Raw genomic sequence first — 24,314 nt, 5'->3', positions numbered from 1 at the left:
ATTTGGTTTCAGACCAGGTCACTCTACTCTGGACATGCTGCTTCTGCTGTCTCAACAATGGATGGAGGTCCTCAATGCCAAACAGGAAATTAGAGCTGTCTCCCTCGACATATCACGTGCCTTCGACACGGTCTGGCACCCCGCTCTGCTCACCAAACTCTCCTCCTTTGGTATCCATGGAAATCTCCACGTATGGCTGGCGGACTTCCTCTCTAGTCGTCGTCAACGTGTGGCCCTGAATGGGTTTCTCTCATCTCCTCTTCCTGTTCAGGCTGGAGTTCCCCAAGGCAGTGTTCTGGGCCCCGTGCTTTTTCTGGTCTTCATCAATGATCTCTCTGACTCTCTCGAAAATCCTCTCTATCTCTTTGCTGATGACTCCACTCTCTGCCGCTCCATTCCTCTTCCCTCAGATCGGCAGTCTGCTGCCTCCTCACTCTCTGAAGACCTGGACAAAATCACAGTCTGGTCAAACAAGTGGAACATGTCTTTCAATCCTGACAAATCTCACACTCTTACTATGTCTCTCCGAAAAGATCGACTGGACAACCCTCCCATCTACTTTCTCAACAATCCTCTCCAAGAAGTTCTGTCGCTCAAGATTTTGGGTCTCACTATCTGCCATGATCTTTCTTGGGAAAACCACATTTCCAAGCTGGCCTCCAAAGCCAGTCGCCGACTGGGCATCCTCCGTCGTGCGAAGTCCTTCCTCGGCACACCTGAGCTCCTCACCACATACAAGGCTTTCATCCGCAGCTCAATGGAATACTGTTCTCCCCTATGGGCCGGTGCTCCTGCCTCACACCTAGCTCGGCTTCACGCTGTTGAAACCAAAGCTTTCAGAATTATTGGAATCTCCCGCGATGAAGCTATCTCTGAGGGCCTTTCACTCACTCACCGCAGGCAGGTAGGTGGTCTTTCTGTCTTCTACCGACTCCTCTCCGGCCTTGCACCCCCAGCTCTCTCTGTGCTCTGTCCCCCAAATATTCCTACAGGTCGCACAAGATCTGCCAGCAACCATCTGATGGTTAAACTGCCGAAATCTCGGCTCTCTGCTCACCTTCACTCTTTCATTCCTCTTTTCTCCCGCCTCTGGAACAAACTCCCTCACTCCCTTCAATCCCACTCCTCCCTCCAGGTCTTTAAAACAGCTGTTCACCACCATCTCTTATCTTCCCCCATCCAAAACCTTGATCTTTTCTACCCCCGCTAATTCACCCCAGATCCACCTTGTTTGAAATTCCAACTTCTTTCCTGGAAGTCCTGGCAGTGTCCATATGTTTTATACCTCTCCCACCGCCCCCTTCCCATGCCCCCCCCCCCCAAAGCCCTCGCCCTCTCTCAGATCTCTCGATGTCTCCATGTCTCTCGGTCCCTGCTCTCAAATGTTGTGTTTGTGTCCTTCCCCCTCTCTCCCCATCTTGTCTACCGCTCCCGATGTTATATGTTTTATGTGTCGGTTTGTCTTTCTGTGTGATTAATGTTCGCTCTTTCACGAGCCTCGATCTTGTATACAAAAAAAAAAAAAAAAAAAAAAAAAAAATGTAGTTGTAATTGTCATGGTTCTCTTTTTGAGGCAATGTTTTTATGGCCGGATGGCCTTCCTGACGCCAACCCTCTTAGTCGTCTCTTACGACACGCAGGGATACGGTGTACCTATTCTAATCCAGGGTACACACTGGGAAAGGTTTAAAACATAGAAGAAGGAGAAAATTATTTAACACAAGGAATTTAGATGCAGGAGGATGCCATTTCGCCCATCATGCCTGGGCCACATCAACACCAGACCAATTTATACAGGTGTGTGACAAGGACGAATGAAATCGATTTTGGTGAAGATCAGCATACGAGAATTTCAGCATACAAATAGATGTACTCACATTCTAACCCTAACAACCCAGATGCGGATACGAGAATTCTTCAATTTTTCAGTGATTCTTCACCACTGAATGATAAGGCCAAAAAATAATATGTAGCTTGATATTTTAAAAAGTTATGGATGAGTTATAAATCATAAATACGTATAATTACCTTTTGAAACAGTCACTACTGCTGTTTAACACCAAACTAAAAGGGACGAAACATGGGGTTTGTTCAGTTACCAAGCAGCTAGCTAGCGCTTGCCAAGCCTGCCGTTCCTTATTAATGGTTTTGAATGGAGTTTTTGCTTGAATGCTTCAGCCATTTGGCGAGCGCTCTACAAGACACTTGGTAAATAAACACCCCTGATGTTCTTAAGGCCTGACCCTAGATCTACTGTAATCTACATACCCCCAAGCGGAATAACCCTTCCTGCCGCTCCCATAGGGAACGGTTATACTAGTTCTAAAAAAACACAATCAGACCCAAAGTGCTGTTAAGTAAATTACAGGTTCGTTTTCTGATTCATGTTCAAAATATAACATTCAATTGAAATTAAATTGATCGTCGGTCATAATAAAATCCTGTGTCGTCACGATCCCAACGTCGTGACAACAAAGGCAAGCGCTCCAACGGAACGGCTGGCTGGGCAAGCGATAGCAAGATATTCTGGTAATGGGACACACACTTGCTGTAGCAACAGTGGCATATCGAGGAAAAATGACACTCGGGGCGAGATGTTAAATTGCCGCCCCCTCGCAACTCACATGCTGAATTAAACACAAAGCCCAATTAAATAACTTTATGACAAATCAAATTAGGTACAGTACATTTGCAAGCAAACAGTTTAAGTTTTGTTTTCTGTCTTTTGTTACGTGCTCCTCCCCGACCCCCTGGTCACAGTGTACCTCTGAGCCCCGAGAGGAGTCACGGCAGAAAAATGTGTTACTCTGTATGTCAAAGATCAATGGTGAAGCCACACCAATTGTTACCAACAAGCAAATATTGTATTAAGATCACACAAGAACAACAGTACAACAATAATAGTAATCAAAAGTACAATCAATATATCCTATGATGGTACCATCAGTTTCGTAATATATAACTCACTGTGCTCCAAGTGAGTGAAACAAGAACATTCCCAATGTCTCTTTCCCGGCTTCAAACCCAAGTTGAAATCCGGTTTCAAGCCAAAGTCGATCCCGGCTTCAAGCCAAAGTCTCCAAAGCTCCAGTGATCGTCAGAACGATGTCCAATCGAGACCAGAATCCCGTTCGGATGACAGTCACAGTCACGCGGCCAAAGCTACGCAAAGGCTCCCTCAAGTAACCACCTTTAGAGGCCATTTTTCCCCGCAAGCGGGGGTTGGTAACGTCACCCCCCCGTCACCTACACTACCCTTGCCCTTACCCTTCGCTCATCTGTCTTTTCCCCCCTTTGTCTCCCACATGAGGACCTGTGCGCCACTGGGCGCCGAGGGGAGCGTGCGTGAGTCCGCCATTGTGCACCCGGAACTCCCAGAACCAGCTGTCTGCATCGATGCACCACATTATGGACCACATGTCTGTGGCTGAGCACCACTTATGGACCCCATGGGTTGGGGCATGGCCCTTCTGCTGGAACCGGCCATGAAGGCCCGAGATCTTGCTGGCGGACCTTACCGGCATCCCGTCGCCTTGACTATCCATGGCACGACTTCAAAGTTCGGGTTCACGTGGCAATCCACGTGCCACGGCGGATTTCGGGGACCGTGGTTGTTGTTGTTTTTTGGTCCCCTTTTTGAAGCAATGTTTTACGGCCGGATGCCCTTCCTGACGCCAACCCTTTTTGCCGCCTTTAACGACAAACAGGGAATTACCAGTGAACTGGTACTCAATTAGCCGACCTCGGAAGGATGACAGGCACCCTCCAGCGCCCTCAAGGCGACTGGGAAATCCAAAGGCACCCTCCAGGCGACTGGAAAATCACACCCTCGGGTATGGTCGGTTCCACGTCCTCGGTTCCTCGGTTCCGACGGTTCCTCGGTTCCACGGCTCACAGTTGGCGACACGCAGATTTTCCAATCAAAAGCCACGTTACACACACCCAAACCAGATCAACGTCTGGTGCAGTGAAAATGGCTGAAGCGAAGCAAAGAAACCTTGCGCGACGCTCAAAGCGCGCGACTCAAAATGGCCGACGGCCCATACTCGAGACGTAACGGCACTCAAACAATTCTCTTCGGAATCGACCGCAAAACCTGACACGCAGGTTGATCTGTCACAGCGATAACAACTCTGTCGCAGGAATCCCTTTCCTGGGAAACCCAAAAGTTCGCTAGTGACCTCCGTTCGCTAGCGTTGGCTCAAACCCTCAACGCCGCTCGGCTTCTTCCCCGATTCACTCGCTCCGCCTTCTTTTTCTCCTCTTCCTCCTCGTCGCCGTCTGGTTCCTGTTTCATTTAAAACATTAACCTTTTTACCTTTTGACAATAATAATTGCTTTTTCCCTCAAACAACAATAATAATAATACATGGAATCAAAAATGTTTACAGTGGATGAAAACCACAACAACGGAAGTGACGAAACCGTAACACTTTGTTGTACACCGCTCCTTTCCGATGCCATCTCTAGGCACTGCATAACGTCATTGCTGGGCACCGAAGGGGGCCCGGTAATGACACACGCTGAAAGGGAGTACTCAGTTTTCATTCTGGTTGTTTGTTTGTTTTCTTGTTGTACACCGCTCCTTTCCGATGCCATCTCCAGGCGCTGCATAACGTCATTGCCGGGAATCGAAGGGGGCTCGCCAATGGCGCACGCTGAAAGGGAGGACTCAGTTTTCACTCTGGTTGTTTGTTTGTTTGCTTTCTTGTTTTCTTGTTTGTTCGGGCAATATCTCAGCCATCCTTTGAGCTTGAAAGCTGAAATTTGGGCATCTAGGCAATATCTCAGGCACCTTTTGAGCTGGGAAGCTGATATTTGGACATGACAGTGACCAAGTGATTTGGCTGTAAAGGGTATTTTTGATTGATTGATTAATCAATTCAATGATTAATTATTTATTGATTAATAAATTAATTATTTAAATTTTTTATTCATGACTTCTTTTATTACATTTGTAAAAGTTACATCTTCGGATGAAGCACTCGTGGTTTAGTTATGCTATTCGCCAATCGATTAAGAAAATATTTTATGATAATCTTTTATTGATTTTAATTATGCAATTAATCGATCAATTATTGTACACCTCTCCCTCTCAATACAGTCTCTATGAGCTGCACGGCGGTATTCCCAGGTGCCAGTGGTGAAGGTTGTGGTGAAGTTTCATTGAAATAGTGTGTGTGGTTTCACAGAAGAAAGCAAATATCTATTTTGGGGGGTCAAACATGGACCCACTTTGACCCGCCGTAGATCCCCAAAGGGGGCAGATTTTTTAAAATACCGTGAACAAACTTTGGTACATCATGGGTGATGAAGGTTGTGGTCAAGTTTCATCGAAATTGTGTGTGTAGTTTCAGAGGAAAAAGCAAATCCTATTTTGCGGGTCAAACCTGGATCCAATTTGACCCCCGGTAAACCCCCTTAGACCCCGATTCCTTTAATGCCGTGAACAAAAAATATAATTTGTGCCAAATTTGGTCGCAATCCCATCAGCGGTTTCGGAGAAGAAGTTTCAAGGCGGACGGACTGATGGACGGACGGACGGACGGACAGACAGACAACGCACCATCGCATAAGCTCCCCTGAACTTCGTTCCAAGTGAGCTAAAAAGAAGAAAACGGCTGCAGAAGCAATGTCAGCATGCCCGCCCTGCAAAGATGGAAGCAGAGAGAACGAGAGCCCCACGATGATGATAACTTATCGATCACAAGAGAATCCTGACACTGGGGGGAAGGTTACTTTTACAAGTACGACCTCTCAATATTTTACTAAGATGGCGATCAGCAGCAAGACCCTGAGGTCATGTGGCTGCTCCCCTCTGTGAAGCACCATGTCGCACCAGCTCGTCACCCCTCGGCCTTCAAAAGCGGAATTCTCCCGTTTTTGCTTACGTAATAAATAGATATAGTGTTTTATCCGAAAGGATTTGAAAGAAAATAAAGAAAATTAATTTTCAACCTTTAAAAATCGTGCGAATAAATTCAGATTTTTTTGTTCTTATACCTTTCTCACCTGTACACCACACGAAGTGTCGATAATGATAGATGCAAAATAACAAATTTGTCGCCCCACAAAAGTGCCGCTCGGGGCAACCGCCCCTTTCGCCCCCCCTCCCCTTTCGCCCCCCCTCCCTCATCTCTCCGCCAGTGTGTAGCACAGCTGAAGTTACAACTGCGTAAGAATGAATGCACAAACATGTCCCTCCATGCGCGACATAGACCATAGTGATATAAAATGCATACATACATATGTGAGATTGTTATTCTTTTAAAGAAAAAAAAAAAATCCGTTGTCTAGATTAAGAGAGTTGTCTTGTCATAGATTTAGGTCTTAGGACAAGAGGAGAAGAAGAAGAAGTATCAGATTAAATAATGTAGATTCAGTGCATCAGCGATTGTTCGGAGCGCTGTTTACTATTCTGCGCTTGACATTCGCTTTTACCACAGCGTGTTTCTACTCATGTCAATACGTCACTAAAATATAACCGACACTGAGTAATTCCCTATAATAGAATCAGCTCTTAAGTTGAAAATATATAAAAGTGCCGTGACGTGATATGGCTTTAATATCAGCGGCAGTGCCTCTGGTGGTGTATTGGTGGCCATATGGTTCTCGTTAATAACTGCAGTATTTAATAACTCAATTTTGAAAAAAATAATTAATATTCGTGCCGTACGCGGGGCCCGAAGATGATTTAAGAAGTGATAGTAAAAAATGCAAGACGAGGTCACGGCGTTTTCGTGCGAAGCTTAAAGTTAAAATGGCGCCCGCGGGAAACGCGCGCCTTCGCGATGGTTCTCCGTTGATCAGGCGGCTCGCCAAGCTTAAGGTGTGTCTGCTAGTTTCTGAGGTGATGTCATGGTAGGTACTGCGTGATGTCCGCACACCACTGCAGGGAGGGGAGTAATTGTCATGTTCTGTAAATCACGAATGTCGACAACAAAGACCGATTTTCCCCTGGTGCAGTAACACTAACAGGTTAAACTTGGGGTTATCGCCGTTTCAGGTTGATACGATGAATGCTGCTCGTTTTCCACTTCATCTCTCGATCATGGTTGGTTTTGCGTGCCGTGCTTTCACCACAGCTGTAGTGGTCACGTGTTGTATAGTGACGTCATACGCACTGACCTATAAGTATAACGTCCCCTGAGATGCACTGGCGTTTGTAAGACAACACTGTTGAACTTGAAGGTGTGTGTGTGTGTGTGTGTGTGTGTGTGTGTGTGTGTGTGTGTGTGTGTGTGTGTGTGTGTGTGTGTGTGTGTGTGTGTGTGTGTGTGTGTGTGTGTTGGTTGTCTGTGTGTGTGTTGGTTGTCTGTGTGTGTGTTGGTTGTCTGTGTGTGTGTTGGTTGCCTGTGTGTGTGTTGGTTGTCTGTGTGTGTGTTGGTTGTCTGTGTGTGTGTTGTCTGTGTGTTGTCTGTGACGTCTGTGACTTACTTGTCTGTAAACGTTGGGGATAAATTGGGCTCAAAAATGGTGTTGGCCCCGTGATGTATATATATATATATATTTTTTACATTTTGAAGTTTGTCCAAATTTCTTTTCTATACAAAATCTAGGCCCATGGAAGAGAGGTGAACGCAGGTAAAAAGACCACGTAGTGGAAGTGGGGCCGTATGTGGACATGACAAGCGGAGGGTGTGGAAACTCAGTAATCTGCAAGAGAACAGTGTTATTGGGGTAGAAAAGATCGCAGGTAGGGAGGGATAGGGTGTGACATGAGTTGGTGGTGCCTCTACCTGCTTTTGAAGCATTAGAGGGAAGAATGTGAATGAACCACCACCTTAAGGTAAGGCAAGAACGTCCCTTTAGCATCAGAGCCTAAGATTTGTCAATGGAGCCTCAAACTTTCAACCAATGGGCATCTCATTAACCCACAAAGGCCTGGCAGACCCCGACGCACCTTCCAATTTTATTTACCCGCCACACACGAAACGAAAATCAGAGTTAAGCAGTTGGTTCACTTTGTCTGTCTTCAAACTTCAGTTTATCATCGAGGATCAACTTGATTTCAATTGAATGTTTTATTTTGAACACAAATGGGACCATGAATCGGAAAGCGAGCATGTTGTTTAGCGGTGCTTTGGCTCTGAATTTGTCCCGATTGTGCCTTACAGAGAGGAGTGAGATAATTTTGTTCCACTGTCTGACAGTTAAATGAAAATCATTCCAAACATGAAGCTTGCTGTTTTTAAGGACATCATGAAGGACACAAACAACAGGCAGGAACAACAACAACAACAACAACATGCATTTTAAGGCCATTTTCCCTGCAAGAGCGGGGGTTAGCCTTGCGGTCCCCATGACAATCTTCTCCATCTTGCCCTATTTTCTGCATCTCTCCTTGTTAACCCCCTTGCCCGCATTTCTTCTTCCACCATCTTTAGCCAAGTCTTTCTCGGTCTTCCCCGTCGAGGCAGGAAGATCTAATGTAACGTGTTAAGGTGGTGTGAAAGACGCTGCGTCAACGGTGGTAAACTTCCGAATATTTGTTTTTCTTCAACATATATAATCTTTATTTTATTTCAACTAGTATATGAGACCTGTCACTTCGCTGACGGGAGTATAAATCTTTGTGTAAATGCAAAAAAAACATTTTGTTAAATTAGGCGGTCCATAGGTAACAGCCTAGTTATACACCTGGGAAGCGAGGAGATTGTTGATGGGATATTCATCACAGCATTTTTAGGTGCCAAATTGTGAATAATATACAACAACACACCAAGAGGAAGATCAAAATAATGTCTCACCCTCCACCCTGTTCTTTCGATCAAACCGTGTTATCTGTGGTACTTATTAGGCACGGGCCATGCTAAGAAACGAAATCTGAGGTCTCCTAGTCTCTTCCTTTGTGTAAATGCTTTAAAAAATGGGTTTTCCGTTTCCTCGACATAGTTGCGATGGCTAATCAAAGGAGCAAGAACAAAAAAAAGGATTCATGTAAGATCCTGCCCTCTATGAAGGGATAACCAGCATCGCAAGTTGGCATTTGCAGTTTCGTCATGTGTGCCCATGTACCCATTAAAAAAATTGCATCAAAACCTTCCAGGGAGTTCCAAGAATCCACCGTAGTTGGATTTATTGAAATCCGTTAATCCGTTCTCAAGTTATAACACGACAAACAAATAAACAGACACGGCTCCTATAATGCAGATTTAACTAGAACAGCACTCGGTAGAGTGCATACCTCCGCCAGGCTGAACAGTTTACGTTTTGTATCCCACTCATAGGCCGAATCTGGATTCGGACCTGAACCGAAATCTAAAATCGAATCGATTCAGTGTTGTCACACACCCAACCTCTCCACCAAATTTCGTCCAAATCCGTACACAACTTTTTGAGATATCGTGCTATGTATCAGTTTTAGCCCTATCACTCAATGGGGGAATGAATGAATGAATGAATGAATGGTGAAGCAATAATGAAGCATATCACTCAATGGTGAAGAATCATGTAAAAAAAAAAATTCTACTTATCGGATCCGGATCTTCACCAAAATATAATCATTTTGTCCTCGTCACATACGCTCCCTCTCAACCAAATTTCGTCCGAATCCGTCCACAACGTTTTGAGATATCTTGTTCACAGACAGACAGATAGACAGACAGACAGACAGGGGTGAAAACATAAAAACAGAACACTTGGCCAAACAGAACAAAGTAGAATGGCACTCAGTCGAGCATCCTTTTGACCTCAGAAATAATTGGTGGTTGAATTCAGTTCGCTGACATGCAAATCGTCTTCAAATTTTAAGTTAATCGGATGGAAGTTGACTTTTAGAAATATGGCCTATGTTGACCTTTTGGCCTATGTTGAGCTCAAATATAATAATTGGTGGTTGAATTCATTTAGCCGATATGAAAATCCTATTGAAATTTCTCGTCAATTGGATTAAAGTTGAGGAGTTTAGAAATTTGAAAAAAGTTGTTGACCTTTGGCCTATGTTGACCATGTGACCTATGTTGACCTCAAAAGTAGTTGTGGTTGAATTCAGCTAGCCGATGTGAAAAATCCTATTCAAATTTCTAGTCAATCGGATGAACAGTGAGGATTTTAGAAACAAAATTTATGTATGTGGGAAAATTATATGCCCAGACAAGTAATTGAACCCAGGTCAATGCCACTCTTTCTGTCGATGCTTCCAGGGCACTCGCTGCCAACCATAGGAGCACCAACGGCCTGAACACGAGAGGGTCTTCCTCCAATGGAGGGACAATCCATGTCCTCTATTATAAACACCACTGGGGGCGTAGTGCAAGCAATTCCTGGTCTGGGCATGTAATTTTCCCACATATATCAATTTAATTATTTAATCCTGTTCATTAATCGAATTTCTTCACCATCAGGGCACTTGTGCTGTTGCAATTACAAGTTCTTCCTGCTTTTTCGTTGTTTTAAGGCTTGAAGGAACAATTCTGAAATTGTGAAAACCTCTTAGAGAGAGCAACTCACCTCTTGTGAAACAAAAACATTAGATTTTATGTTTCCCCTGCCGTGTATTATGTGGTTTGAGATTCGGGTTTTTTTTGTTGTTTTTTTGCTTGATATTCTGCGACGACATTCCACTCGTCATTTATAGTCCAGTCCGGCAGCTAAGCTAAATATAGCATAACAATTGTGCATTTTGTGAGGAAAGCACCAAATTTGGCACACTAGTAGACTATCATATTGTTGCGGATATGAGGATTGTTTTTTTATTGTGTTGTATTGTAGTAAATTGTTGTGAATTATTGCTTAAGTCTGGACCCTCCTTACTCCAGTGTTGTGTAAAGGTCAAAGGGCGTCCCATAATTAGTCCATAAAGCATACACGTCGGCCAATCATAGATTTCCCCCTGGTTGATAGTTATATCTTTATTATGTGTATTAGGGTAAGGCCTTGTCTTCCATTAAGATGACACTCCATTGCACCAAGTGAAATAGATAAATTCCCTTCATTCTTCATTCCCATTCCCAAAACCTCCATTTCCCCTTTCGTCATTGCCAAGCCTCGATTGCCAATTACATCCCCTCCAAAACCACCATTGAACATGTGCTCGGGTCGGGGAAGAAAGGCGTGCCCGCCCGTCGTCATCAAGGGCGGAGCCAGAGGGTCGCGCGACCAACCAGGGCTGAGGTGAGCACACCGATGGGCGTGTCCTGAAGGCCGGCGGCTTGATCGCCGGAGGCGCTATAAAAACGCGCGCGCAAGAAGCAAAGTGGTTGCGTTGAGTTGTCGGTGGTGAGGAGTGATTGGACCAAGAGAGAGAAAGAGTGGTTGGACCAAGAAAGAGAACATAGAGAACATCCAAGGAGAGGACATCCCGGAAAGCACAAAGCCTGCTATTGGTCGCCTTGCTCGCCAAGGTTGGACTGAGCAGTAGTTAACAGCAAGAAGCCTGTTGTAGTCCTGGAAAAGCGCGCGACATCCACCGCCGCAGCAGCAGACAACAACAGCAGCAGCAGCGGCGGCCACAGCAGCAACAACAGCCGCTTGGGGCCTGGACAGCAGTTTTGAGCAGGGCTGCGAAGGAACGGCGGCTGCTAAACGCGCCGATCGTGCTGCAGGACCCCCTTGGACCTTTCTCTCCCTCCAGCCATCCACCTCCTGCCTTTCCATCCTCTTGTGTACATGAGTTTGTTTTGTTTGTTCTGTCCTGGGTATTTAATTAAGCTTGTATAAGGAATTTGCACTGTGTCTCTAATATCTTCTGTATATTATTTTATTATCGTTCCTTCTCCTTGGTTTTTTTGAGCCTGTAAATAGCAAATAAATTATATTCGTATTTCCAACCTTTTTGTCTGCTTCTTCTTCACATCCGTGTCGCCTTAGTCTTTTCCCTATTGAATATCTGTGGCGCGATCCGGCCAACGTTCGGGATCGGGTTAATCGGGGTAACTGTTAGGCCGCGGTGCCATCCGCTCGGCAAACCAACATCCTTATCCGCGGGCCGTAACAATTGGTGTCAGGAGTGGGATTCGGACCTGGGACTAAATTTATTTAGCCCAAATTTTGGAACACCAATTGTACCATTGGCGGTAACAATTGGTGTCTGGGAGTGAGATACGAGGCCCGAACCAAATTTTTAAAACATCAAGAAAAAAATTTGGTCAAAATTTGGAGCGGCCGAAATTTGTTTTGTTTTAGGAAAACCTGAATTTTGAAATCGCGCCATGGATAGTCAAGGCGATCGGATGCCGGTGGGGGAACTAGGAGAGGGGTTAGGAGTAACCCAGGATCAGAGGGACGAAATAGAGGAGAGCAATGAGGAGGTGGTTGAGGAGGTTTCAGGCGCGCAAAATGGCGACCTCGCGCACGAGGTTTCAGGCGCGCAAAATGGCGCTCTCGCGCACGAGGTTTCAGGCGCGCAAAAAGGCACCTCGTACGAGCGCGCGGCAGCCGAGCCCGCGGTGCCAACAGACTGGGGCCTATTCATGACACAATGCCTGGCGTACATGGCCGAGCAGAGGGAAGAAAGGAAGAAATTTAGCAGGGAAATGGAAGAAATGAGGGACGAAAGGAGGGCTCGGAGAGAAAAATTGGGGATTATTTTTATTTTCCTATTCTATGTTTAATTAAGGTTCTGTATCCACTAGATTGACACCACGTTGCATTACCAAATAAGGTTAGCTCCCCTTCAATAACGCCATACCCCAGCAAACTCCCTATCTCTCTGCAAACAGCTCAACAGGCGTGGGGTGCGCGCCCTCTCCCTGGCCTTGGTGCTCTGCATTGGACAAGAAGGCGGGGTCGCCGAGAAGAGGCGTGGCCGTGGCTCCCCACAAGGGCGGAGCTGTTCAGCTCCGTTACCAAATAAGGCTACAAACAGAGCACGTGGGCGGGACTCAAACGGCCGAGGGCGTGTCGCGACCCCACTTCATATATGCGTTCGAGGATCGCGCATGAGGAGATGGGAAAAGAGAAGGCTTGAGACCAGCAGAGGTGATGAGTGCACAGCCAAAGAGGGTTGCCTGACGCGAGAGATCGTGCCTTGCCTGAGAGGAAATCCCATCATTACTGAGAGCGCGAGAGGGTCGTGGGTGGCGTCGACGCAACCACGTTGGTTCCAGCGGTTGTCGGGTTCGCTTTAAACCATGACGCGAGGTCGGAACGGAACGTCGACGGCTGAACGAGTTGAACCGGCCGCCTTTGCCAGCTGAACGGACCTCCTGCCATTCCTGTCATCATCCCCGTGTGAGTCTGTCTTTGTTCTGTCCTGGGTATAAGTAAGACTGTATAGATAAGGCTGCCCTGTGTTCTTTTTACATCCATCTACCTTTGTACAACTTTGATCTTTCTTTTCCTCTGGTGTTTGTTATAATAAATGTGTGCTCTTTCTCCAAGCTTTGGTTTCGTCTTCCTCCAGTTGCTTTAGTCTTTTCTTTCCATTGGTCTACGTGGCACGATTAAATCCGCTATAATCGGGTTAGTAATTGTTAACGGCCTGGGTCGTGACTCGCTTCGCTCGGCGTGTCCATTACCGTCGCGACTCGGGCGGGGCTGTCTCCTCGCTGGTTGGGAGGTCACGGTAAGCAGGTATTCGGGGGGTCTTTTTTTTGGGTCTCTGGCCCGATTACCCTGGTCGTGGCTGACCACCAGTGACGTCACAGACCCCCAGGATCGGCGACGGCCAGTATAACGGACAAGGGGTTAACCCCCCTTGCTAACGGGAGAGCCGTCGTCCCAGATCTGTAACAAATGGTGTCAGGAGTGGGATTTGAGGCCCGAACCAAATTTTTTATCACATCAAAAAAAAAAATTGGTCAAAATTAAGAGCGCCCGAAATTATAGAATATCCCAAATTTGAGTCGTGCCATGGAGGACCAAGGCAACTTGATGCCGGTGGGGTTAGAAGATAAGGTAGAGTTAATGACCCAGCACCCCAGGGAGGAGGTTGGAGAAGGTGTAACACTAACAGTGGGGGTTGCAGGTGCACAAAATGGCGACGCCACGCACGAGGTTGGAGGCGCACAAAATAGGGCCTCGCACGAGCGCGCGGTAGCCGCGCCCGCTGCGCAGATGGGGGTGGGCGACATGCAAGCCTTCATGGCCCAAATCATGGCGGAAATGAAACGGGAGAATGACGGTCTAAACAAATTGAGTAATAAAATTGAAGAAATAACTAAGGGAATGGTGAGGGACAGAGCCGCATATGAGGTAAGGGAGGCTGAGAAGGAGGTTAACCGCAGGTTGAGCGAAAAGGTCCCAAGGGTGCATGACGAGGTAAAGCGGGTCGAGAAGCACTGGTTGAGCGAAGCGGAGGAAAGTGCGGGTACAATGACGGGTATAGAGATCGCGACCCGGGGTATGGGGCAGCCGGCGACCGCTGAGGTAGGAGAGAAAGTTTTATTAAAGCCAGCGGTCGTTGAGGCGAATAAAGAAAAAGTAGTGGTGGGTATAGTTGAAATTGAAAAGACGACGGAGGTAGCCCAGCAGTTGGAGGAAGGAATGGAAACTGTGCAAAGTCCGTGCTCACATCACGGTGCTGTGCTCATTAATCCTTATAAAGATTTGCAGGTGTCGGTGCAGGGAGGAAGAAGAACCCCGAAGGTGAGACAGGCTGTGTGTGGTGCCGGGAGATTTTGTAAGAGGGGGTTTGGCGCGAAGAGAATTGTCGCGCGATTGGGGTCAATATGGCACCCGGGCGTTGGTGAAGGGTCCCGTGTGAGTGGAAATGGCACGCGTGTGAAAAAAAAAAAGTGTGCGTCAAGGGGTGAGCGTGTTACGAAGCGCGAGTGTGATACCGAGTGCGAGCGAGAATGCACGTCGGGGTGTACGGAGCATGACACGAGGAGTGAGTTGGTGGTGGAGCGGGTGCGAGGATGCACGTATGGGATGAACAGCGAGGGTGTGCGAGAAAGCACACCTGAGTTGGTAGTAGCGCGAGTGCGAGGGAGCACATCGGAGCGCGGTAGTGGGTGGATGCAAGAGTGCACGCCCATGGTGAGTGTTACGGAGGACGTAACGGAGGAGAGGTGTGGACCGAAGTGTGCGAACGGCGAATGTGCGCAAGAGTGTGCGCGAGAGGTGTCGTGTGTAACAGGGAGTGCGTTGGTGGAATGTACGGACGGCGTTGGAACGCCGGGTTTTGTGAGGGTCAAAAGGGTCGCGTGTGCGTGTGGGCATGTAAGTAAAGCATCGACGTTGGACGGGTTAGCGTTTAAGGTGACGGATAGCCGATGCGAGCACTCGGGGCGCGGTGCGCTTTGTTGGATGCCAGGCCCGGCGCGGATCGATACTGCGTCGCTTCTCTTCGGAGCGTCGTTGCCGATTCGGGCTTGGCCCCGCCCCGCACGGTCGAGTCCGGGCCTTGTCGGGCGAGTCGACCGGTCCGGTTCAAGGGCGAGTGGGAGGAAGCGGAACGGTGCCCCCTCGTGGGGCCGGGGTTCCGACTGGGCGAGCCTCAGCCATCGGGCCCGGGACCGCAAGGTACCGAGCCGCGATGATGCGTGGAACCTCGGCCCGAGCATGCCTCCTCCCCAGAGTCGTGAATGCCGGACGGATCCAGCCAAGGCGACCAAACCACCCGAATTCTTTGCTCGGCTTTGCGAAGCCGGGTTTTAATGATGTGACGACGCACCGAGGCTCAGATAAAGCGGACTGTGATGATGATGATGAGGATAGTGTTTTGGCCCCGAAATTAGAGAAACAAAATTTCATGATTGGCAAAGGATTGGCAGAGTGATGATTGGCAGATGATGGGTAGTGATTGGCAAATTTTATGATTGGCTGGAATTTGGTGAGCAAAATTTATAGTGGGAGATACCCGATGTGAGGGGATGGCAACTCTGCCACCCCTCATACCGGGGGCAAAGGAGCACTAGTGTTATGGGGTTTATGGCAGTGAAAACTAGCCCGGGAGGGTTTGGATAATGTGTAGGGACCTAGAGTTTGACAATAGGTAACGGTAAGGTTAGGTAGCTACATTGGACAGGTAGCTGGGGACATAGAGAGGGTAGTTTGGATGATAATGACGTGGTATGTGCTTAGTTTAAAGGGAAGACGGGGAGCACTAAGTTAGCAGGGCAACAGGTAGTTTAGATGATGCCGTGTGAGTGTTGGAGGTGTATTCAGAACTGTATTGTGAAAAGTGTGTGAGGAACAAGTGTGATTGCACAGGTGTGCAACTGAACAGATGTATGGAGCAGTGTTTGAGTGAGTGATGGTGATGTGAGTTGTGCTGACGAAATGGTGAAGGAAGGAGGGTGCAGGTGGCACCAGGTAAGATTGCACAGGTGTGCAACGACAGGTGTATGGAGAATGGTTGTGTGGAAGACATGGAGTGTGGAATATATGGAGTATTGGAATGGATGGTCGTGGAGTGAGTATGGTGGAAACTGTGGAGTGGAGTGGATGGTGCGGAGGTGTGAATGGGGGAAGAGTGGACCCCCATCACGAATACCCGGGGAGGGTAGTCTAAGAGTTAGGTAGAGGGTACAGGTAAATTGTGGTTGGATATTGGCATCTGTGGTGCGAGGTGAAAGAATGGTATTTGGATGGGTGCATTAGTGTTGTGGAAATGGCTGGGCGTGTAGCCTGTTAGTGTGTGTAGTTGGTTTGGGCACTCCACCACTGTGAGGATGTCGGCCAGGTGAGGCCGCAGGTGGGCTCTGGGAGCCGGTAGAGTTGTTGTGGATGGGGCCCGAGGATCCGGAGGACGGACCCGGGTAGCCCTGTGCCAGAGGGCACCGAGGGGTGACAGAGCCAGGAGGGGCCTTCCCCAGTTAGATAGGTTAGGGTGAGGAGCAGGTAAGCTCGGGTGGCAACTGCAGTGGTGGAGGTGTGCAGGTGGGTAGACCTGCTGGGAGAGCTATACGCCCCAGTCCTGAAATTGTGCAAGGGCACAGGGAGTTGCATCGGGGGAGTGAGACCCCAAATTGAGAAGCACCACAGTTTGGGCAATGGGAATTTGGTTCTTAAAACCCATAGAGTAAGTTGGCCAATGGCTTGGCAGGGAAAGACCCCGGGTAGTGTAAAGTGTGTTAATGTCATTTAGAGGATAGTTAGGATGAAGAATCTCCTTGCACCATCTACATCCACTCACCTGGGATGACGTACCTCCACACCATGCCAGGTTGGTTTTATTATTTTTGATGCAAATGTTTGGATTGTGAGACGCATCATGACGTGGGTGTGACATTGTGCTGTGTTCCATCTCTTCCTCCTTATGAGGATCGATGATGAATTGGGTGATGGCAAATTTTGGATAGGGGGATTGTGGAGACGAATTTGGTATAGGGGAAATATGGGGAAGACGTGACAGTAGCGACAAATTTGTAAATGTGTAGATTTTTGTAAATATGGGGTAAGGGCAAGGGTAGAGTAGGTGACAGGGGGGGTGACGTACGGTAGGGACGAGCTTTCTCACTTCGCTCTCCGTACGCACTTCGCCTTGCATTGCCTTGTTTGATGTGTACCCTTGAGACCTTACCCCTCGCTCATCTGTCTTTCCCCCCTTTGTCTCCCACATGAGGACCTGTGCGCCACTAGGCGCCGAGGGGAGCGTGCGTGAGTCCGCCATTGTGCGCCCGGAACTCCCAGAACCAGCTGTCTGCATCGATGCACCACATTATGGACCACAGGTCTGTGGCTGGGCACCACTGATGGACCCCATGGGTTGGGGCATGGCCCCTCTGCTGGAACCGGCCATGAAGGCCCGAAATCATGCTGGCGGACCTTGATCACAGGGCACCGATGCCCCACAGGTGAACCACACTAGTCGGCCCTGTGGGCCATAAATAAAATAAATAAAAATGGACACGTTGGGTGCATTTTAATAGTGCAAATAGGCCGCCAGCAAAGGAAGATGACAACACCAGGAAAATAATAATAGCCAGCAGAGGGAGCCGAAGAGCAAGAGACCACCTGCAGGGTTAGGGGTTGTTTGTTGTTTTTATTTTATTGAACAATGATGACTGTGCACCGATTGGTGCTTGAGGGTGTGTTGGTGCGTTTTGGGTGCTTTCATGGTGCGTCGATGCAGAGCAGACTGTCTCCCCCCAGAAAGAACAATCACAGGTCCTGGGTTAGTTTTGTAAATAAAGTAACGTCATTGTAAATAATGCTCCCCACCGTCAGTGTATAGTTTGAAGACCATTCCGCAATTCGGTTAGCTGTGGGCGTGAGTCTGTTAGGTAGGGTGCAATGGAGCAGTGGGACATATTTATTTATGTTTTAAAACTGTCGCACTCAGGGTCAGGTTAAAAGTAGAGGGAACTACACCTACGTGTCACACTAAATTAAAGTTATAGGCCCGGGATGTGCCTAAGAGGAGGAGGGTGCAGTGTTGCGGTTATGAGGATTGTTTTTTTATTGTGTTGTATTGTAGTAAATTGTTGTGAATTATTGCTTAAGTCTGGACCCTCCTTACTCCAGTGTTGTGTAAAGGTCAAAGGGCGTCCCATAATTAGTCCATAAAGCATACACGTCAGCCAATCATAGATTTCCCCCTGGTTGATAGTTATATCTTTATTATGTGTATTAGGGTAAGGCCTTGTCTTCCATTAAGATGACACTCCATTGCACCAAGTGAAATAGATAAATTCCCTTCATTCTTCATCCCATTCCCAAAACCTCCATTTCCCCTTTCGTCATTGCCAAGCCTCGATTGCCAATTACATCCCCTCCAAAACCACCATTGAACATGTGCTCGGGTCGGGGAAGAAAGGCGTGCCCGCCCGTCGTCATCAAGGGCGGAGCCAGAGGGTCTTGCGACCAACCAGGGCTGAGGTGAGCACACCGATGGGCGTGTCCTGAAGGCCGGCGGCTTGATCGCTGGAGGCGCTATAAAAACGCGCGCGCAAGAAGCAAAGTGGTTGCGTTGAGTTGTCGGTGGTGAGGAGTGATTGGACCAAGAGAGAGAAAGAGTGGTTGGACCAAGAAAGAGAACATAGAGAACATCCAAGGAGAGGACATCCCGGAAAGCACAAAGCCTGCTATTCGTCGCCTTGCTCGCCAAGGTTGGACTGAGCAGTAGTTAACAGCAAGAAGCCTGTTGTAGTCCTGGAAAAGCGCGCGACGTCCACCGCCGCAGCAGCAGACAACAGCAGCAGCAGCGGCGGCCACAGCAGCATCAACAGCCGCTTGGGGCCTGGACGGCAGTTTTGAGCAGGGCCGCGAAGGAACGGCGGCTGCTAAACACGCCGATCGTGCTGCAGGACCCCCTTGGACCTTCCTCTCCCTCCAGCCATCCACCTCCTGCCTTTCCATCCTCTTGTGTACGTGAGTTTGTTTTGTTTGTTCTGTCCTGGGTATTTAATTAAGCTTGTATAAGGAATTTGCACTGTGTCTCTAATATCTTCTGTATATTATTTTATTATCTTTCCTTTTCCTTGGTTTTTTTGAGCCTGTAAATAGCAAATAAATTATATTCGTATTTCCAACCTTTTTGTCTGCTTCTTCTTCACATCCGTATCGCCTTAGTCTTTTCCCTATTGAATATCTGTGGCGCGATCCGGCCAACGTTCGGGGATCGGGTTAATCGGGGTAACTGTTAGGCCGCGGTGCCATCCGCTCGGCAAACCAACATCCTTATCCGCGGGCCGTAACAATATTATGAAAAGATCTGGATATTGGGCCATCTCAGATTCAGAGATTTGATTTTTGCAAGATTTGCAGATTTTGCAGATTTGCAAGCTGAGATTGCAACGCCAGGGACGGCCGACTCCTTCCTGCGAGCTGCCCCCGTCACCCGCACAAGAAAAGCTCATCAAATCACTGCAGCGGAACTGCACATCCTGCAACACCGTACGTATGAACTATGCTGATGATGCAGAAGACCTGCCTGAGTTCGAAGACTGGTGTCACCAGAGAGGAGAAGACATTCCCAACTTTCAGTACTGGGCAACTGTGCTGGAACTAGAGATGTTGGTACTGGTCTATGTGCGTTCTCTGCGGCAGGCTTCATTCACGACGTACCTTGATGCCCTGACGGAACTGGTCCCATGGTTCCATGCCTTAGACCACACACACTATGCGAGGTGGGTCCCTGTTCACCTGAGGGACATGGTTGCACTCCCAATGAAGCACCCAGATGTAGCCAGATAATTCAGGGCTGGCAACCTCACTGTACAGAAGACGAAGAAGGTGTTCTCTTCGATCCCAATCGAATCGAAATCTTGCAAAAATCAAATCTCTGAATCTGAGATGGCCCAATATCCAGATCTTCTCATAATATGATAGTCTACTAGTGTGCCAAATTTGGTGCTTTCCTCACAAAATGTACAATTGTTATGCTAAGTTGCCCCACTATTAGGTTTTGTCATGAGCATTGCCATAAACATTTTCGCTCCTTCGTTTATATGCAGCACAAGGCTGCGGGATAGCATTATTGGTTGAGGGCATGGCTGTACCGCTGATGTAGTGCTCTCCGGTGGTTAGGGCACAAATTTGTCCAGGGTGCCGGGAATAGCTGGCTGACTCTTCGTGAAGGACACCATAGGATCTTGTACGTCCACCAACGAATGCTGGCAGACGGGACGCCAAGTTTAACGTCCATCGGAGGGATGGCACACACATTGATGAATCACCCTGACTGTGAAACACCGAGGTGACAGTTAATAACTGGGTCGGGATTCATAATCAGGAGTTTATAGCTGGGCTTGACAGGTTAGAGGCGAGTGTGCGTACCTCTAGGTCAACCTATCAGCCTACCTTAACGCTGTGTCGTGTTTTCTGTTTCATTATTTTTCGGGTGATTGTTTACATCGGTTGTATTTATCTGTGTTGTGATGTTCAATGATATTATTTGGCTGCGTATCCTGTGCAGACACACAGTCATATTTCACGGAGGCTATTCCACAATCTTCCCCCTCGGCTTTGCTTCCCACTCAAGAACATCATTCGGGAACAAGATTTGCAGCAGGGGTTTGTTTTCCATCCACATCACATCTTTGTTACAACTATTTGCTATCCCTTCATAATTTCAAGCTGGCATGTTTATATGGAGTAGTATTTCACTTCTTGCCAAACATTAGCTTAATATTGTGCTTTTCACATCATGCTTTGATGCACCTGTATTTTATTGCAATTAATTGTCCATTTGTTGGTTATAGTCACTGTGCAGACCCATAGCTTTAAAAACAAAAACAAAAACAAAAACACCTTTAGAGGCCATTTCCCCCCGCAAAGCGGGGGTTGGCCTTTGTCGGGCACCGTGGTTGTTGTTGTTTTTGTTGGTCCTCTTTTTGAAGCAATGTTTTACGGCCGGATGCCCTTCCTGCCGCCAACCCTGTTTGTCGCCTTTTACGACAAACAGGGAATTACCAGTGAGCTGGTACTCAATTAGCCGACCTTGGAAGGATGACAGGCTGAGTCAACCCCCCTGGCGTTAATTCAGGGATCGACCGGGATTCGAACCCAGGATCCTAGGATCCCAAGCTGGCACCCTAGCCGCTAAACCAACACCAGGTTTTTAAATATAACAGCTGGCAAATGGTAAGTCAAATTTAGAAGGGCACTTTTGAGAACAACAGGTAATTAACAATGAGTTCTGGAAGGGGAGGGGGATAAACTTGGCATGGAAGTAGAAGGTGGGGAAGGGAGGGGAAGGGGGGGAATTCGATGAATGAATGAATGATTTGAATGATTTGCACAAGTTATTTATTTATTTTGGAGCGTCAAGCTTCGACCTTCCCTGACCTCCGGATGTGTGTCGCTGAAAGAAATTTAAAAGCCATAAGCCAAAATGGAAGATTGCAGAGAGACTGCAGGCAATTTTTAGAGGAATAAACTATATTCAAGGTATTATTTGCATTCTCAGGGGCAGGGCACAGCTTCGTAAGGGCAGGTCCCTCTTTAACGCAGGAAGCATTCCAAGAGGGCCTTGATGGAATGCCCTGCTGATTATTTCGAGCTAGAGGTCTGCTGCTGATGATTCGTGATTAACCTGTTTGGTGTTTGCATCTGAACCCAATGCTCATAATACTGCGATCCTGGGTTGTAATACCATATACTGTCTAGTATTGATTTGTCTGTTGTCCTCAAAATGCATTTAAGTACATTGTACTGGTATGTTCTTGTCCTTCATATATGCTTTATGTACAAGCTTCATGATGAGCATTAGATCTCACGAGAAATCATTGTTGTCATTTAACCTCTTGTTGTTAGGTGAATTGCAAAATAAAGAAATGGAAATGTTTTCTCCCTTTTACACTATGCAACCTGTTACAATGTCTCTTACTTCTTTGCAGACATATCTTCCTGGGGTTCACTAAATGGGATCGTTTTCTGCTGTCTTACACTCGGGACATTGACGATGAGAATGCTGTCTGCTCTTTTTATATCTTCCGGCTCCACTGGTGGGAGTTTACTTTTACCAGTCATTTAAAGAAGGTATTTCTTCTGTTCTTTTGTGTTTTAGGCACCTCAGAGATGTGATAAGTTAAATACCGAGAATAGCTAATGGATGACTGCCATTACATCCATCTCTTGATCTTAAGCCAGCTTTTATAGTAGTTCATTTCCTGTTTAAATTTTTTTACCACACTCCTAGCTCACATATACATTACATGGATATGGATACGGCAAAGGTGTGTGGGGAATTGGACAATGTGTTCATATTTACATATACTGTATGTATGTATATATATATACACACACACACACACACACACACACACACACACACACACACACACACACACACACACACACACACACACACACACACACACACACACACACACACACAGTAATACCCCGGCCTACGTCATTAATTGGTTCCATAAGCCGTGACGCAACTCGGTTTTTGACGTAAACCGGGCGTAATGTCTTAAAAATGCCTTAAAATGAAGACAAACACCGTAATTCGTAAAACTAGAGTAAATAACTGGAAGAGGCTGCGGCTTCGCCCTGAATCTTTGCCGCTCCCCGTCGGGAGTCCCTCCGTTGTTTTCTATCGGTCGGGTTTTCTCCTCGAACGGGGTGACCGGCCCGGATGTGTCGACCGTGAGCTGGCTTGTGTGCCGAGTGGCTCCGCGGCCCGCTTCACCATGGCGTGCTTTACCCAACATGTCCAAGCAGTTTCACCGGTGGTCGTGTCGTGTCGTGTCGTCTGTGACGAACGAACGAGCTCAGGGTTCCGTGAACCCGGCCGCCCCGGGGATCGACGCTCGCCTCTGAGTCGTAGGCGTGCCCCGTCTTTCCTCGAGCGGCCGAAGTTGCTTGCTTCTTTATTTTTGGACGATGCGATATACGCAGAAACGACGACGTACAGGCAGGCATTTGCAAATCCATGCACATGTGCACATGCACACGTCGATCGGTTCTTTACAAGGATATGCATCAACAACAACTTGCTACTCCCTGCACCACAGTTGTCAATTTCCAAACAATTTACCTACTCCCTCTACCAAACTTTAAACTACCCTCCCCGGGTATTCGTGAAGGGGTCCATCCTCCCCCATCCACTCCTTCGCACCATGCACTCCACACCACTCACTCCACACCACTCAATCCACACTACTCACTCCACGCACCATTTATTCCCACACACCAAGTATTCTCTCCATTTATCCACTTGCACCCCATGCAGGTCAATCACGCAACACCATTACACATGTTCTCAATACACCACTCATACACTTTCTCCGGTCAGCCCAGACCATTGCCTCATTTCACCAAGTTCAACGATAACCAGATTCTCACACACGCAACCATTCTCGACCAATGCCTCATTTCACCAAGTTCATTCCAAAGATCCTCATTCAATTCCTCATTTGCACCTAAAGCTCATCCTCCTACTCACACATGATACACCAAGATGCACCAAGAGCGGCTTCAGCTTGAAGTCGCCCGTGCAATTACCCCCAAGCATTAGCGTTAGCCGCTCCTTCGCGACTTTGTAGCCTGGCATGGTCTTCTCCTCCTTCGAGATAAAGGAGATGATGATATAGGAGTGACGTAAAGTCGCACATAATGACGTTCGCTGAACTGAAATTTTCTCTAGAAGAGTGGCGTAAAGTCGGATTTGACGGAGGTCGAAATGGCGTAAAACGGGGTATGACTGTAAGTACACCCCATGTAAAGTTTTGACTTTTTCAACATATTTGAACATACAGCTATTTGATCTTCATTTCAACAATATTAATAGATGAAGGTGATATAACATAACAAATATCATGAAACATTTACATTTTGTAGTCCATTGTATAATTTAAATAAACATAAATGCAAATTTCGCATGTGGAAAAAGTAAGTACACCCCTACATTTATCACGACTACAAATACCTAAAATTAGAATCAGGTGCACCAGCTCAGGTGCAAATGATGAGAACATCGTTAGAGAGGATCTTGGAGGAACCTGTCTTATTTAAACCTCAGCCATTTAGTTTGG

General features: G+C 47.3%; 1 protein-coding gene across 2 annotated transcripts in view; it reads left to right on the top strand.

Moving 5' to 3' along the window:
* Positions 1-6,546: 6,546 nt before the first annotated feature.
* Positions 6,547-24,314, top strand: part of DCAF15 (DDB1 and CUL4 associated factor 15) — a 75,348-nt gene continuing 57,580 nt past the window's right edge. Inside the window, exons 1-3 of one of the 2 annotated variants that reach the window (XM_068110114.2) lie at positions 6,547-6,829; positions 20,747-20,844; positions 22,170-22,311. In XM_068110114.2, coding sequence (XP_067966215.1) covers positions 6,761-6,829; positions 20,747-20,844; positions 22,170-22,311 — 309 coding nt within the window. In that variant the 5' untranslated portion in view covers positions 6,547-6,760. Of the gene's footprint in view, positions 6,862-20,746; positions 20,845-22,169; positions 22,312-24,314 lie in introns of both variants that reach the window. The other variant, XM_068110123.2, reaches the window with a different exon arrangement.

This window comes from Myxine glutinosa, chromosome 1 (assembly GCF_964187855.1).
Source record: "Myxine glutinosa chromosome 1, kmMyxGlut1.1, whole genome shotgun sequence".
Lineage (NCBI taxonomy): Eukaryota > Metazoa > Chordata > Myxini > Myxiniformes > Myxinidae > Myxine > Myxine glutinosa.
The sequence above is the reverse complement of the archived record's forward strand: the minus strand, read 5'-3'. Positions and strand labels throughout refer to the sequence as shown.